The 17,678-nt window shown below is 47.3% G+C and overlaps 1 protein-coding gene across 1 annotated transcript in view; it reads left to right on the top strand.

Moving 5' to 3' along the window:
• The window catches only part of KIRREL3 (kirre like nephrin family adhesion molecule 3), a 227,605-nt gene that overhangs the window by 168,019 nt on the left and 41,908 nt on the right, over positions 1–17,678 (top strand). The window contains exons 3-4 of the mRNA XM_065652075.1: positions 7,002–7,151; positions 8,527–8,676. Of these exons, the coding sequence (XP_065508147.1) occupies positions 7,002–7,151; positions 8,527–8,676 (300 nt within the window). The remainder of the gene's footprint in view (positions 1–7,001; positions 7,152–8,526; positions 8,677–17,678) is intronic.

Raw genomic sequence — 17,678 nt, 5'->3', positions numbered from 1 at the left:
GGCACATTGCTGCTTAGAAATGATGGTGATGGTTACATGTCTTTCTCCAAAGCCCTGAACAGGTCGTGTTCCTGCCTTGCTGAAGGCTGGAAGCTTTTCCTCCAGTCAAAAATGGAATTGGTACTGGCTAAATGTGTGGCTATTACTAATTTTGGGGCTTTTTCTATCCCCATTGCTCAGGGTTTTAGCCTGAAAAGGGACCTGCATTTGAGATTTGCTTCTCCTCCAGCAATAAAGCAGAGAAGTCACTGGGTCTCAGCCACGTCCAAGGGTGCACATGAGCTGGTAAAGCCATAAATATTGACCAAATTCATGTTTTCTCTCGTTTTTATCGGGTAAATCCCGGTGAAAAAGCAGGTCCTGGTTGTTGCAGGTCACTGGTCTCTTCCATAATTGATAAATGTATTTTCTAAGCATTTATTTCCTCGGGTCTACCAGTGGTTTTCAAGGCAGAGGAGCTTTTATTAGGTCTTCATGAATGGAGGGAAAAGTACACGAGTTTTTAAGTGTTTTCCTCAAATAACAAGGACGGCACATGCGTGATCTGTTTATCTCAGCATCTCCTACCTCCTCCTGTCTTTTCCCTGCCACTTTTTTTTTTAATCTGTATTTCATATGCTTAACTTCAGGCTGTTCTTCAGAATAATTTGGTTTAACTCTAAATACAAATCTTGCGTGTAAAAAAAAAAAAGGTGCACATATTTACAATCATTTCCGCTTGGAAAAATCCAAACAAACAATAATTACAGCAGAAACCTGCTAATTCTCATTCCGCTTTGTCTCTAGACTTGATAATTTGTGCAACACAACCTGAAGAATTCTCAGCCCTACTCGGAGGTGGAAGCCAGGAGCAGAGTCTTCGGGTAGTTTTAGTGTTAAATATCTGCATTTTTCTGTTCTGCGATGAATCTTCATTTCAATTTCTCTCCATGACTCAAAGCATCACAGATTCTGCAAAAACAGATTTTGCAAACCGAGGATGGAAGCGCAACGCGGTGCAACCCGGGGCGAGCTCTTTGGTCCAATTTTCCAGCCTGTAGACTGTGCAACCTCCCGCCGCTGCTCGTCCTGGGAGCAGAGCCAGGCTTGGAAATCTCCAAATCGTTTGTGAAATGGATTACTCAGCCTTCTTGTTTTCTTGCGGACGGGCGTCCCGCGTGCCCTCTAACTCAAAGACGAGCTGAGATTTACGGGACTGTATCTCCAAAGAACAGCTCTGAGCTGGGAACGTAGGGTGGGTTCAGGGGATAAACCCGGATCAAATATAACCCAGGGCTGGGGGCGGATCACCTGAGAGATTTCAGAAGGTCACAAGGGATAAAAACCCTTAAGGATTTAAAATCCTTGAGGATTTTATGCAGGAGACTTTGTGGGAGGCAGAATGCCGTGCATCAGCTGTTATTATAGAGGAAAAAGTTCCTTTTCCTCCTTTGTGGATTAATTGGGTGGATTTAGGTCCTGGGAGCGTCTGTGCAGGATTCCTGCAGCCGAGGACGTGCCGACCCCTTTTGCAAGCGCTACAGATAGTCCCTATCAGAAAAACATCCACAATTTCCACCAAAAAGCTGTTTCGGCTGGAGATACCGAGCCCCTCGGTCTGGCTGCCTTGGAGCTGCACCCTGACAAAAGAGCAAATGGTAATTTATTATCTCGGGAGCGCCAGTAACTAAAGTGTTTCTTTCGAGTCATTGGCAATTTTCAGCTGGGGCTTCTGGGTGGATCGATGAGAGGAAACCTCTTCTCCACTCAGGAGAGCGAAGCGTTTTCTGTTTCGAGCCAGGAATGCTGCTCAGTGCCACATCCACCTCGTTCACTTTGCCGCTTCTATCTCCAACCCAGGAAAAATCCTGCGTGCCCCAAAGTTGGTTGTTTGGGGTTTTTTTCCAGCTCTGTCAGCTTGTCTAATAGAAGATAACGCTGTTTCCTACAATCCCGGCTGTATCTCGGCAGCAGGTACCTGCGAGCTTGTTAAAGCAGAACAGTTGAGTCACAATATTCACTCCGTAAGGTCACTCGAATGCTGATTTTTGGGGACAACTTATTTTCGATCCCATGCTACGGTACATTAGTTTATTTTCTATCGGTGCAACTACCCAGAACAGGCATTTAATCTCACAAGAGGTAATTCTGGAAGCCGGTTGCTAATAAATATCCCCCGGTAAGTGTATTCTTACACCTTTCCCAATCGGTAGCTAATAACGGAGCAGCCGATGACATTTAAGCCCTTTCTGCACGGCTGATCAAACTACTCGCAGCGACTTTGAAAGCAGCGCTGGGATTTCGCGCGGGTATCAAAGCCGGCGGAACACTCGGTGGTTCAGATCTCTCGCCTGTGTGACTAATAGACAAAAAAAAGAATTCTTAAAGGTCTAATACCTTATTCAAAAACTTCCCCGTCTCCCTTTTGAAGCTCCTTAGCGGCCGCGGCGGGATGATGATTTTTCTTCGCTAAGTGGCGTGATGGGAATACCTGACATCACTGCGGGATGAGCTCGGACCTAAGGGTTAGGCCGAGCTTGAACTCAGCTCTGGCTGTTGGGCCTGCGCCTGGGATCATTTTGGCTTTGGTTCTATTTAAATTCGGCCCGGCCCCCCTCAGAAGCCGCGGCGTCCGCCGGGATGGGCGGAAAATCCAGGCTTTGCATTTTGGGGTGCTACAAGGGGAAAGTGGGTCCCGTTTCTCTCGCCGTTTGTGGGTGACAAGGTATGAGCTCGGGGACTTTGCTCTAGGACAGGGGACACGTCCGACACCAGCTCACACAGTGAGAAGCTGATTCATTCCCCGACCGAAGGGTATTGTGCTTTTATTTTTTTCTTTCTTTCAAACTGAATAATTCAGCAGTGTCAAGTGCACAGAAGCCACGTGAGCCAGACTTATGTAGGCAAACTAAAAAAGGCCAAAGTGACATTTTTGTTCAATCTTATTTTTTTTCCCCCCAAGGAAACAAAATAAAATAATGGAAAGCTTATGCAAGGGCTGAACTCAAGCTATTTTTCTTTTTTTCTTCCATGAAGCTGAAGGGAAGCACAAGACGTGGCTCTGGCCATCACCAAAATTTGACCCTCCCTTGGGGATGTTGCTCTATATCTCCGTACTGGGGACAGCATCACTGGTGCGATTCATCTGTCTGGGGAGCCCCAGAGCTTTTCCTTCTCCAAAGTGCACAAAAAACTTGGCGTTGTCCTTAAATCCTCCTGGGGACACTTGCTGCCCCTTCCCTTTCTGCTCCAGCGGGGAGATAATTAAGATGGAGGCAGGTACCGGAGCTCGGCCCCGCTCTCCCTGTTTGCTCCGCGCTTCCCCGTGACTGACAATTCCGGAGAGCTTTGTAAATAATTTAACACTTTTGTCTTGCTTGCTTTTCGCCAGCCGTCTAAAAATCGATGCGGGCCCGTGTTTCTGAGCGCGATGGGCCTTATGCAAGGGCGCTGCTTGTCCTTGGCTCCAAGAAGAAGGACCTGTTCGAGAACCAGCCTGTTTGTCACGGGATCGATGGCCGAAGATGCGCAGGGTGATGGAGATACAAGCCCTGGTCTGTCAGGAAATCACAGGCACGCGGCCATCCCGTCCCGATGGTTCCGTCTCCAGGTGTCACGGCATGAAAAAACAACCCTGGGATGATGTTCCCCTCTTCAGAGGGACCTTCCTGGGCTTGGGGCATCACGCGGAAACCCCTCGAGCATCCTCATCCCGCACATCGTGCTGGGTTGAGCAAAGGATTTAGCTCTTAAAATTGAGGGACAACAAAAACGTCCCACCGCTCTTCATCGCTGGGCCTTTCATTTCCAAACAGGAACATTTTCATAAGGAGCTTCACAGTCTTCCTTCGCCACTCCTCAACAAAAAAGGACTAATTCTTTTCATTACACAATGGCAATTCAAAGCTCGGCTTACATAAAAAGAGCCCTGGCGTCTCTGTTTCTAATGAGTCATTGTTCCCTCTGCGAGTCGCTTGCTTCTTACTACAATACTCGCTTCTCTTGGGTAATGAAAATTTAACTATCTGCTCTTCCCGCCTGCCTCTCCTTGCAGCGAGTTGCCTGCGAGGCAGGCGGGTTTTTACACCGGAGGCCACGAGCCGGAGATAATTCCAACAAGAACTCGTGCAAACAGATTTGGGTTCTTCAGAGAGCTTAGGAAGCTGCTCGCCGACTTCGGGCTGTGGCCACGGAAGGAGCTTCGAGGTCACCACGGCGCAGACAACCTTGGCAACAGCGTCGTGTAGGTGCCCCCCGCTGCTTTCTGCGTTGTAAAATGGGATTTTTGGTCCTTAGCGCCACGCATGTGTGTATTTGGGCTTCTCTGAAAAGGAACGTGACGGTGTCAGCGGCGTGATTTCCCTTGGAAGTCACAAACACAGCGGAGTCGCTGCCTTTGTTTGAAAGAACAAGGCAACGTTACGGAGAAACACTGAAAAATAGGAGCCACAGGTGCAAAACCATTAAGGAAATACAAAGAGTTCTAAAGCGGTTCTGTCTTTTCTTCTTTTTTTTTTTTTCTTTAGACTTTTATGACACACGGGATCCTGCCTGTGATTTTTTGAAAGCGGGGTTAGCGATATCGCTCACTTGCCGATCGCAGTGGGTCTTTTATTCTCCCATATCCGCCTGATTAGAAATGCCCTCGGCTTTTGTTTTAGAGCATCCTCCCAAAGCAAGACAGGAGTTCACGGGGCCAGAAAACAGGTGACGCAACCGTCGATGGCTTCGCAGGGAGCGAAGCGAAGCTGGGGACCGGGAGAAGATGATGCTCGGAGATCCAGAACCTTCTCCGACACCCAAGCCTTGTCTCCAACAGCCACTCGACAACCCGCGTTCAGCAGAAGGGCAGCTCGAGAGCACAGATGGGACTCCACTGTCATGCTGGAACGTGGCCAAGAGGCATGATTAGCATCTCATTTGCATACCCGTTTGCTTTTTCAAAGGGAAAAAAAATCAACAGTGAACTCAGAGTCCTAATATTTGCTTCTGCTTGGTGCGTCTCTTCTGCTGGGTGAACAGCAGAAGATGCTCCTTGCCCGGATTCTTGGTTGGTCTGAACTTCAATCTCTGCAAGGATTTGGGTTTGTTAAGCCAGGTTATAGCTAAAACTTGATATATTTTTTTTGACTAATACCCTGTTGAGTGGAAGGGGAGAGAACGGGAGACTTCTGGTTGACCCACAGCATCTTGTGCGATCGTTGGCTTGGAGTCAAACCACCGCCCTGCTCTGAAACCAAAGCACCTTTTTGTAACAATATTGTAAACATTCATGGCAAAAATATCCAAACTGACGTGTTTCAGCTCATTTTCTTGTAGCTGAAACCGCATTTGTAAATCGCCCTCTCTTAGTCTCCTCATTTTCAGTTATTTTCTGTCAAGTATCTCATCGCCCTTAAAACTTTTCGGCAAATTACTTGGGCTTTTGACATTAAGACATAAGACGGCTGAAAGCCGCAACGTGGACGAGCCTCTGATCTTCCAAACCCAGTTAAATCCAGTAAATCAGACTTTAAGCTGATTTGAGAGCTAGTTGAGCTCTGCCTCCAGTAACTTTTTTCTTTTTTTTTCTTCTTTTTTTTATGTGTGATTTAGGGAGAGATGATCCTGCCGCGGAGCCAGGTAATGCTCTTAAGGACCTTACCCCCGTTTTCCTCTCCTTTGACCAAGTCTGAGTTGTTTGGAACTGAAAGGGAGCCTTGGACCAAAAAAAAAGACCAGTTTTAAGCGATTTTTTAAATTTTCTCTGCTTAATGGACATTTTCAGAGGGCACGATCACCACTTTGTGCTTCTCCTTTCTCATTCCACCCCTCGCGGCTCCCGGCTGACAACCCGATAATTCTCGCCGATAAACCAATCTTGGGGGTTGTTGCCACATTCCTGCCTGGAGAATTGGCAAGATTATGGAGTGAGCCGCGAAAATATATGTTAGCAGGTGGAGAATACATATAAAAATCAACAACAAAGTGAAATGCTCACTTTTTCTGCTTGCTTTTCCAATTTCCTCTTTCGTCTTTGTCACCTAATGTATATAAACCTGTAGAAATCCAGAAGGGATGGCTCTGCTTTTCTTTAGCTGGCTAAGAGCAAGTTTATAAGTTAAGCTAGACTAAATTAAATCAAGCGTTCACACGGGGATGTACATTGGTTTGACTGCACGGGTTAAAAAATGATGGAGCTTTGTAGCTTTGCCCAACGGCTCATTCGGAAACAAGTTTAGTTGCAAGAACTTGTGTCCCCCCTAACCTTGGTTTAGGATTAATCACCAGTCAATGATGAAAATTGAGTGGATGTAAATTAGGATGGGATTGATTGAGAGCGGTTCACAGGGAGACTGTCCTGGTTTAACAAATTGATTTTCAAGAGAAACTTTTTCTTCAGCCCGCTATAATTCTGTATATTGAGCTGACATCGAGCTGAGGGGTGTGGGCTCTGAATTCTGGGCCTGAAATGCTTTTACTTGTTCATTTTTTTTTTTTTTACTATTCTCTTTACAAGCTCAGATCTGAGATGAGGGGATCGAACTGGCAACATTGAATCTGAGCATCCCAGTTCCTCTTCTTGCCTGATTGAAAGCCACAGCACTCATTTTGGAAAGAAAAAATTTTAAAAAAATATATAGAAGGATTTAATACTTGAATGTTTTTAAATCATGCCAAAGCCAAGGAAAATACTGGTAGCAAAAATGCTTTGGGAGAAGAGAAAACAGCAGAGGTCGGGTGTTTTCCTGAGGGTTTTGTAGCAGGTTTTCAACGGCGCATCCTGGTTCTCAACCAACATCCTCTTATATTTGCTGTAACACAAAATATCGCCGCTTCCCAGAAGATTTCCTATCTGTTCATCGCAACAGCTAAAACACCAGCACCACCATTTGGAATAAAATAGTCGGAGGAAACGCCTGGCGCCTCTTGGCTGTATCATTTTTTTAACCTGGGGAGGAAAACCGTTGCATCTCGAGCTGTTGCATCCCGTGGAAAAAACCTCTTGCGAACTGAAGCCTCTTCTTTCTTCCCCTCTCCAGGTCAAGCGTCCTCGTTCACGCAGCAGCCGCAGGACCAGGTGGTGATCGCCGGCCAGCCCGTCACGCTGCTCTGCGCCATCCCCGAGTACAATGGCATCGTCCTCTGGATCAAAGACGGGCTGGCCCTCGGCGTCGGACGCGATCTCTCCAGTAAGTCTTGTCCCCTCAGCACGGAAAACCAGCCGGGCAGCCACAAGGTTGATTTTGAGAATAACGAGCGTTTTTGTTTCAACTGCAAAACCTTCCCTAAGCCTCCAAACTTGGAATAAATAAAAAAAACCTGGTTGGCTTGAAAGAAAACAGTTGGTTTCCCGCAGGTGCTACCTTTGGAAAGCCCGGCTTGGGTTTGGGGTGGTCTTGAGAAACAAATGTCACATTTCCGAAACGCAGGCTAGAATGTTTTGTAATTATTGAAAGTACCTCTTTTGACGTTCTCAAAAACAAACAAACAAACAAACAAAATAACACCAAACAAAGTGTCTGTTTGCTTTGGATAAATATGTTTATTGCAATTCAGAGGAGCCCACAAGTACTTGTGGCTTCCTTAAGTGGTACTTTTGACAAATTCTAGTTTGGTTATAAAATTCCCCAGACTTCTCTTTACGTAATCCCATATTGTGTTTGAGGGTTTATTACAACTGTTGAAGACTCTGGAACAATAGTGGAGAAGTTACACAGTTTCTTTTATATGTTATGGCAGAAAATACTAATTTTTTAGTGAAATATTTCACAGGACTAAGGGAGAGTGTTCGCTTGAGAGCAAAAAACCCGGGAGGGCACTGAGCCCTTCCAGGAGCTGCAGCTCCTCTCTAAAGTGCTTTTTCTTTTCCTCTGTTTTTTTTTAATAAGTATAATTACTCATTTCTCCGAGTTGCCTCAGCAAGCCGTCCCCCCTTCAACTGTTTTTCAAAGCTCGGTGCCACAACTTCTACATATATTAAAGAGCTGATTTTTCTGTATGAGACCTTGCAACGCAGATGGGGAACAACAGCTCCGCTGAAGTGTGGAGCTCGTTTGAACGACTTCCACAATTAATGGAGCCGGGGCTGCTTTTCAGCGAGAGGAACTGCCAGGATACCAGCTCAGCCAGTCATGTAATTAGCTAAATCCAAACAAACGCATCGTTTGTATTTCTCGCGGTTCAGGAGAGCAAATCCTGCTGTTGATAGCTTGGGAAAAAACCAGAAATCCGAGCGTGTGCCAGGCTGCCGGCGTTACGCAGCGCACTCGTCACCTGGATGGGGTGATGGCAGTGGTCCTTCCATCTGCCCATCGGGGCTATCGCTGCCCTCGGACCTAAAAATTGAAATATTCAGGGTTTTAAGGAGTTAAAGAAATCCCGTGACAGATCTCAGAGGAGCCGCAGAGTTTCCTAATGGAAGGGCTCATCCCTTTCCCTACGAATTTCAATTGACACTCCCTCGTCATTGCCTCCTTTTTGAACTCTTGGGGTAAAACCTACAGTCTCATTCCCCGAATTTGGAAGGTCCCTCATTCCGGGCTGGGGTTTTTTTGTGTCCCACAGGTTATCCACGCTACCTGGTGGTAGGAGACCACCTGTCTGGAGAGCATCATTTGAAAATCCTGCGAGCTGATCTCCAAGATGACGCCGTCTACGAATGCCAGGCCATCCAAGCGGCCATCCGATCCCGACCTGCCCGGCTGACTGTTCTCGGTGAGTCCCATCTCCCCATCATATTGATGGTTATTTGCGCTTTTTCTGTCCGTGTGATTGCACTAAGTGTTTTTTTGACAAAAAGCTTTGTTGCCAAATCGAGAGGACTGGAAGCAAATCCATCGTGAGAACGGCGTGGGTGCATCTTGATCCTGTGAATGGTGGGAAAGGGAGATGATTAGTGAGCACAGAGGTTCTGGGATGAGTGACACAGGCACAAAATGTTTAATACCTCAGGTTTACAAATATACGTGTGGATTCAAGAGCATACGTGCGTAAATTTAAGGACACGAAGAGCGTCGGTGCTGTCAGTGCGATGTACAGGAGGACCAGGAGGACTCTACCCCTTGAGAAAATGCCTGTTTTCATTCCATTGTCATACTATCTATTATATTTTCATACATATATTTTATTATCTTGCGTTTCTCAGTGATTAATCTTTCCCGTAAGCGACACAGGAGGGTGTTGCGCGGGATTGCAAGCAGAAGGCGGCTCCCAACATCTTGTAAAGACCCTTTTTGGGTGGGAGATGGGAAATGAGCACTGGTTTTGTTGGCAAAGTGGCTGTAAGATCTTATCAGGCGAGCTGGGAAAAGCCAGGTTGGCCGGTGAAACTTCCCAGAATGGATGTGGAAGTTAATGAAAATGGTATTTTTCTTGAAAAGCTTGGACAACATCCAGTCCGTGTCGCTCCCAGATACATCCTGATTATTCAGCCCCCAAAGTGAAACTATTTCCATATTTAAGGTTGTTTAAATTGAAGTTTGGATTTGTTTTTTCCTTGTTGTTTTTTACCGTGGTTAATTTTTAGGGAAAACAATTCTTTAAAAAAAGATCCAAACCAAGAGTTTTAGTGCTTTTAGACCGATTGACGCTAATTAATCCTTAGCAGCCAAAACAAGTGAATTAAGGTTCTAGTTCTGGTGGAAGGTTCACCTTATGGGAGTCCGCACATCACCACGAAAATACGTTCGAATTTCTGCTTTGTAATTCCCCCTGCATTTGTTTTTCTCTCTCCGCAACCCCACAAACCACCCTACCCCCAAACTTCCACAACTGCCACCTCTTCCTTCCCCCACCCCGAAAATAACGACGATTTTCTTTTGATTTTTCCTTCTGCTCCATCACCCCTTTGCCGCAGCTCAGAGCTCTGACATGTGCCCGTACATGAAAGAAGCCTGTAAATGAATCGAAAAGCAGAAAAAACGGCTGTCAGGGTGTTTTTTTCCTTGCTTACCGACAACCTCTGCAAGCTGCTTCGCCTTCCCTTCCTTCGCCCAGGCTCCCTCCTTCTGTTGCTAAAGCAGAATCTGTTGCTGGAGCCAGACAAAAGAAATAATGTTATTTAATTAGAGCTAAAGATTTCAAAACTAATTTAGTCCCAGGGCGCGCGGGTGGACGTCAGAGCTCCGAGCCGCTGCAAAAGCGTTGATTGAGCCGAGCGATGTTTTTATGGATCAAAAGGAAATCATTATTATCTTTGGGGTTATGGAATGTGTTGAATAGATGGTGCTTAATGTTTATGTGAATCTACATGGTAGTTGCTAATTGGTACATTTACCTAAGATGTTCAGCAACTTATATTTGCAGCTTTCCTTTTAACAAAATTAAAGTTATAGCGCGTTCAACTTGGACCCGATCGATACGAAACGGTGTTTTACAACCCGTCGGTAGCGCATCTTTGATTTTAGATGAATTTCTGCAGATGTTCTGGGGAAGTGTAATGCTTGGCAGTGATACCCACACCCTTGCAAAGGGGCTGGGAGGTTTTTAGCGGTCAGATTTTGATACCCGTTTGGGTTTTTTTTATGGCTTGGTGCTGCCTTCTCCATCCTTGCCAGCTTTTCCACTTTCTCGGTGCCGTGAAATCCCCTAACACCTCCCAATTCAGTTTCCAACTGCTGTCATTCTTGTCTGACAACAGCTTTCTGGGGCTGATGCCTCCTACTTCCCCACTCGGATGCAGAGCTACATCACATTTTAATGAAATATTTAAGCTTTTGTCACATCGTTTTCAAATCTACATGGTTAAATGGAGTGGAACAGATCATTCCATAGCCTTGGAAGTCCAAACACTCAAAGAGATGAGCTTATTAGTGTCATCAACACTGGGAGAAGTCTTTTATTTGTAGAATCTCGGGGACAGATATTGCTCAGGAACCGGGATAACTCATCCCAAAGTTTCTGCAATCAAAGGACGGCAGCAGTTTGGGAGGAGAACCCAAGCCAGGAAGCCACGGGAGGGCTATTTGCTACCTGGTACGTCTTTAACAACGAGGCTTCTTAATTTATGATCTGTTTAACTAAGCCAGGGTATTAATTAAATAAAGTAAGAGCCTGATTAGGACTTGGAAGAAATTTAAAAATAAAATCAGACAACGACCGAGCGAAACTGCAAAGCAAACACTTCAACCGTAACCATAGGAGGATTCCCTCTGGTCTTCCATCAAAGCTGGGAGCAGGGAGGGCAAATACAAGAGATTATGGAGCCGACAGATGCGCCTCGTTAAAATATGCATCTGCCAGCCGCGTCGTTTCGGGAGCCAGAAGGTTCGCTCGCAGATCCTTCTGCACCCACGGGACCACCAATGGATTCGAGGGCCTGCCAGCCAAGCTGGGATTTGCAGCCGCGTTAATTGGCGTTGAGTTCCCACTTCTCGGAGGCAGCCAAGCAAGGAGAAACTTTGAAGAGAGCGTCGTCTTCCCCGGGAGCTAAAAAAAGGGGAGGAGAAGAGAGGAGACCTGGTGATGATGACGATGATCTAGCTGCGGTGTTGCGAAGCCTCAGCCCGTGGGACATGGAGCAGAACGGGTGGATGAGGATGGATGGATGGATGGACGGATGGATGGATGGATGGATGGGAAGCGGGTGGTTGATCTTCACCGGCGTCTTGGCAGAACATCCCAAGCCTGTCTTATGACGCCTCCATCCCTACCTTGGACTGTCCCAGTAGAGATGCTGGTGGGAATGCAGTGACAACCACAAGGGGACAATGGGAGCGTGAGGATGGAGACAGAGAAGCTACTTAAGGTGAATAATTAGTAGGCAATTAACTTGTACATCCACCTTTTCTAGTCAAATTCCCCGTCTCCTCCCCCTCCATGGCCTGTTCTAATATTAACTCTGCCTGCGTGTGCGTCCCATTAGAAATAACGCTTTCTTAAATCAACATGAATTATTGAGCGCTACAGATTAAGTTAATTTGAAGGGAGAGCTCCTGTATTTTAAGATGACATAAGCCAGGGACAGAGGAGCAGGGTCACCTTGGTGCCGAGTGTATTCGTGTTTAGTCACAACCCTTTTCCTCTTTCCGTTTTATTTTTTATTTTATTCCAGTCCTCTTTCTATCCCAGTCTCCCTTGCAGAGCTGAGTAAGCTATTTCCATTACCAAAATGACCGCTGGCAGCTTGAGACATCAGCATTTCCCAGCTTTCCTGCTCTTTTGATCAGAAAATAAAGAGGCTACAGCCTGGAAAAGGTCATTTTTCAATATTTGTTCATAATGCTGAGCTGCAATGAGAAAATGTGGACTAGGTGACGTTTCAAATCCAGGAACAGTTCAGCTTGGAACCATCTCAGGTATTTTTTCCTACTTTTTGAACAGAATTCAATTCTCTGAATGGAAAATTCAGCCTAAACCAGAGTCGGGATGTCAATTCCAAACAACAACAACAAAAAAGAAGTTATGAAAATATGATCATTTTCTTCCAGGCAGTCTCTTCTCCTTGAATAAGTTTGGGTCTCCACGAAGCCGTGTTTTCTGCTGGGAATCTTTCCTAGTGGCAAAACAGCAACCGGGTCTACTGAGAATGAAACGGAAACATCAAACAATTGAGCACAAATCCCAAATAACCTAAATATTTGATGTCACGTCTGAGCAACTTAAGTTTACAGCACTCTGAGCCGGCTCCGTTGGATGGCACAGGGTGGACGGGTTTCCCTGGGGAGATTTCCCTGGGGTGGGAAAAGCATTTCGGAGGTGCTTTAGAAATTCGGGGCAAAAAGCAAATTCTGCCTCGTGCAGCTCCAAAAAAACCCCGTGTTTCTATCGATCCCATCAAAGTTCACCCTTTTTGCTTTGTTCCTGCCTGGATGCCGGAGCCTAAAGGACCACAGAGCAAATTGGAAAAGACACGGTTAGAAATGATTAATGTTTGGGTCCTCGTGCCGATCTGTGATTCCTTGTCTCGACGCGGGGAGGGCCTGACCCGTGTTTTTATCGAACACGAAGTGCTTGGCTTCTCCGCACGGAGTCCGTGGGTCTGTACCGGACTGACGGATGCAAAGCACATCGGGCTGATAAAAAGCTTGTCTGATTCTCTGTCATCCCTTTCCCCTCTTACTCTGCCCCTCGCGCAGGAGCCCTGAGCAATTATTCCCAGCTACAACGGCCGTGAAATGCCGCGGGGATGCTTGTTGTGCATCCATATCCCTTCGTCCCGCTGTCCCCATCGCTCGTCATGCCACCTCCTGCTCTGAGCAAAAACCTTTTTGTATCTCGCCCCCAAATCCTCCCCAGTTTGGGTAAAGCGTCCAGGAGTCTTTGCTCCCTCTGCGCCACACGAGCTTTTCCCTTTTGCATCATCTCCTGCATCCCTTTTGCATCATCTCCTGCATCCCTTTTGCATCATCTACCACATAAAATCATTCTGTTTATTCTGCTTTTTGCCCTTGTGGATCACTGACACCTCGCATTCTGTGCCGCGTGAAACAACCGCATGCACGGGCATTTCTCCCATTTGTCAATTGAGCCAAAACTCTCCCATCTGCATCCGACCTGCGCTCCTCGGAATTTGCATCACGCACAGCAGCTGCTTTTGTGCCTCTCACGTATGGATGCGCTATAGGTTGAGGGATCCGTCCCTGCCGGGAGCTCAGTGGGTTGTTAGCAACCTGACATGAGCATTGACTCCCTCTCCCCTTGTCAGCCGGCGGAGAAGAATGAGCCCCTTGGAGCGTGACATCGCCTGAGCGACAGCCCCCGCTTTCCTATCGATCCCCCCGATGACAAACGGAGCAGAGATGCTTTGGGAGAGGATGCGTCAAGTGGGATTTTCCGTGTTTTCTTGGGGCTGAGGGCTTTGCGAGCCCTATCCTGGGTTGATTTTTACGTGTCTTGAATTTTTTCCCCTCCTTTAAGGGTTGTCCAGCCTTGAGCCGCTTACCAGCGCAGCGCCCAGCATCTTCCCCCGGCCACGCTGGAGAAAGGGCCGGTGAATCCTGCGATGAATCTCTCTCCTTGGTACGAAGGTCCTGGCCTTTCCACGTGGCATTTTATTTTTAGAGCGTCTCTTGGTGTGTCTGATAGACATCAGCGTCCCATCTGATGCTGGGACAGGGGTTGCTTTGGGGCTGTGACTTGCCTTTTAGCTCAACTTGGTCTTCAAAACTAGATAGCTGCATCTTTATGATTGGCTCGCGGGTGTCCTTTGTAATTAAAGAGCAGATAACCTCCCCCATCCCTGGATATTAATCTCACGCTGAAGTAGATGTTGCACAAGTGGCCTTCTGGAAGGGGCTATTACCCTTTTTTTGATGTTAAAAGCTGCCTGGTTCGCTCAAATTAGGAGTTGGCCATGCAGATACCTCAAATTTGGGATGACCCATCCAACATCCCTCTTTCCAGCCTCTACCAGCTCCCAGGAATTAGGCAGAGGTTTCATCCCCAGGGCACAAGCGCTGTTGGTTTCCTCTAACGTGGAGAGAGACGGGGGATTCACGGCAAATTATGGCTTGAACACCTTACGTCAAGTCTCCGTTACAGCATGAAATGAGAAAGGAAAATGGAGCTAAATGGAAGATCTCCCCTGGGCAGCGGGAGGCGGCAACTTAGGAGAGCCTGGGGAAAATGGAAAAAAGATAAATTTTAAAAAGAACTAGTTCCTTTAAATGCTGTAAAACTTTGCAAACCACTGCTTGTAGTGACCTGAGAATTGATTAATGTTTCTCCTGTTGAAGCAGAAACTGGAGTGGAAGCGTCATGCTGGGTGTAAGTGAATTCCCATGGGGAGGAGCTGGCGGCCGGGTGGCTTTGCTGGAAACGGGGGAGGAAAGCTGGAATTTAGGGATAAAACCTGGGCTTTAGGGATAAAATCTGGGCAATCATGGCTGCGATGGGGACAACACCCAAGGGGTTTTCTGGGGCCGAGCAGAAATGCTTTAGAGTCAGAGTTTTGGACACAAGTGTCAAAATTCTCCTTTAAATCATAAATCACGTAGGAATCAAACTCTCTTCCCAGCGACCGAGCAGCTCACGGGGAATCCTCCTTCTGTCCGTATCTGGGGCTGATGCTGCAGGGATGATTGTTTGGGACAATCTGGGGAGCATCCGCGTCCCCGAAGTGGCTGTTTCGTGTCCAGGTCGCTGCTAGAAAGTCTGCAGAGATTTCTCATGGTGGACAAGAAGCAGCTTTCAAATCACAGGCAGCGCTGAAAAATCGCAAGGGGAAAATAAAAGTCTTTCGTGGCATCGCATTTAATTGCTAACAAAGACAAAAGTCGCACCTCCCACGTCAGGTTCACCAGTTATCAGCTGCCCCCTTGTGTATTTGATTCCAACTGGTAGGTTTAAAAGATGTAGAAGGTATTTAATGATAATAATTTACATTTATGTAGTGCCTTGGATCCACTAGGATCACCAAGTGCTTTCTATATCTATGGATAAAAATACACTGGATAACAAGTGCTCCATCCATCACCAAATCACAGCCACATCCCCGGCAAGGCGAGGAGAGAAACTGTGGCACTTGGGGTGCCGCACAGTAATTTCGTCATAAAACCAGGTGATAAAACCACTTTAAAAAACAACAACGTCATAAAAAGGAGAGCCCTCGCTGTCATAAAAATGGAACAGGAGGGGAAACTTGAAAGGGAGAAGGTTGTAAATAGAAATTGTTGTGGAAATCGAGATGTTGCAGAGATGCTTGGGGTTAGAAGGTGAAGAGCTTGGCCAAAAAATCCACCCCCCGAAAGGAGACCTGCGGTCGAGACCCTTCGGCAGCAGCATCTGAGCTGGGTCTGGGGGGCAGAGGAGGGCGAGGAAGGAGGAGAAATTGAGGCTGTTCGAGTTATTCATTCAAAATTCACAGGCGCAAAATCGCAGCCTGCACAAATTTGTTTCCTTTTTGGAAATTACAGGAAACTACAGGCGCCGGGGATTTATTCAAATAGCCACTTTAGATGATTAGGATGGCAGGAGGCTGCGCTTACACACGCAGACCCAATATAATCAGCCACCAAGCAGAGCCGGGCGGAGAGAAGCTGAAGGAGCTCAGAAGGGACGAAACACGAGGATAAATCCAACCCCGCCACCGCGATGGGACGCAGGAGCATCCTATTACCTTCCCCTGGGCAGGTTTGGGGTGATAACGGAGAGCACAGAGCTCCCCAGCCCCTTATAAATCAAGAAGTAGGGAAAGTTCTCACCTGCCTTGAATTCATTTAACAAAACAAAACAAAAAATAAGCCGTGCACATGCGCAAATCCCCGGAGAAATATTGTTTTGAGGATTGGCCTGAGGGTCAGCAACAAAACATCTGAGCCACCGAAGGGTGCAAATTGCGTAATAAAAATAGACTCGGCAATAGAAAGTGAAGAGAAGGAGACTCCCAGCTTTTTATCCAGAGAGGTGTTTGCTTTGCTTTTAAAATTTTTCTCTGGAGTAGCAGCGGCGCCGTGCAGCACCTCGTCGTCCTCCTCGCCGCTAGCGGCGGCGTCTCCCTCCTCCCCACGGATGGACGCCTTCCAGCCGCCCTCCTCGCGCCTCGCTCAAGGTGTCGGCAAAATGTTTGCACGCAGGCGAGCAGCCCATCTGCCACCGCGCCGGCAGCCGCCAACACGCCGCTTCACCGCGTTCGAGCCGGGGAGCCACAGGAATGGGGCACCCGGTGCTTCTCTGCAGGGTCGGACACAAATACGGACCCTCCAGGGTCCTTATTTTGCCAGAATTAAATCTTTAACCATGCAAGAGCCCTTCTTGCTATTCTTTCCCCCGGCTGCAAGGTCACGGAGGACTTCATGGGCTATCAAGCTCTTCTGGCTCACCCTGGCAAGCGAGAATTGTTGTAAAGCACCCGGGTGATGGACAAAGGTGGATGTGAACATCTTAAAAAGGAAGGAAACCTAAAAGATCAGGATTAGGTGCTCTCAAACAGGCTGACTTGCAAATAAAAGCAGCTCAGAAGCTTTGACGCCTTGCCTGAGTAAAGGAGACGTTCTGAAAACTTCTAGGCTCTTCTTAAATGTGGACGGCCATCAGCTGAACCCTCCATGGGGTTTTGGGGGTGAACTAGACCCTCATCGCCCCTTCCACGGGGTTTTTGGGGTCAACTAGACCCCTATTTCCCCCTCCACAGGGTTTTGGGGGTCAACTAGACCCCTGCTTCCCCCTCCTCAGGGTTTTTGGGGTCAACTAGACCCCTGCTTCCCCTTCCACAGGGTTTTTGGGGTCAACTAGACCCCTGCTTCCCCTTCCACAGGGTTTTTGGGGTCAACTAGACCCCTGCTTCCCCCTCCTCAGGGTTTTTGGGGTCAACTAGACCCCTGCTTCCCCTTCCATGAGGATTTTGGGGTCAGCTAGACCCCTGCTTCCTTCTCCCCAGGGTTTTTGGGGTGACCTGGGACGCATGTTGGCTGGACACAGATGCTACCGAGCTGCTCCGTGCTCTCCACCTTCCCTCTCTTTTCTTTACAAGTGCTTTTCTCTTATCCACAAGTATTTTGTCCAACTTCACAAGGTTTTTAGCAGCGAGACTTTCACTAAGAGGCGGTTGATAAATCTGGAGGAGGCAGCGCGAAGGCTTTAGTGCCGTGTTCTCTTCCTTTCCGCTGGAAAAAGCAGCTTATCTGCTGCCGAGAATACAGGTTCTTCCTCCTTATCCGCCCTGAAATCTTATCTAAACTGATTCAGGTGGCAGAGCTGAGAGAAGGAAATAATTAAGCAAGAGACGGGTGAAATGTTGACATTATTATTACTTAAATGGCCCAAACCTTTTACCTCAT

This window comes from Caloenas nicobarica, chromosome 26, assembly GCF_036013445.1.
Source record: "Caloenas nicobarica isolate bCalNic1 chromosome 26, bCalNic1.hap1, whole genome shotgun sequence".
Lineage (NCBI taxonomy): Eukaryota > Metazoa > Chordata > Aves > Columbiformes > Columbidae > Caloenas > Caloenas nicobarica.
This window is presented reverse-complemented; position numbering and strand designations above follow the sequence as displayed.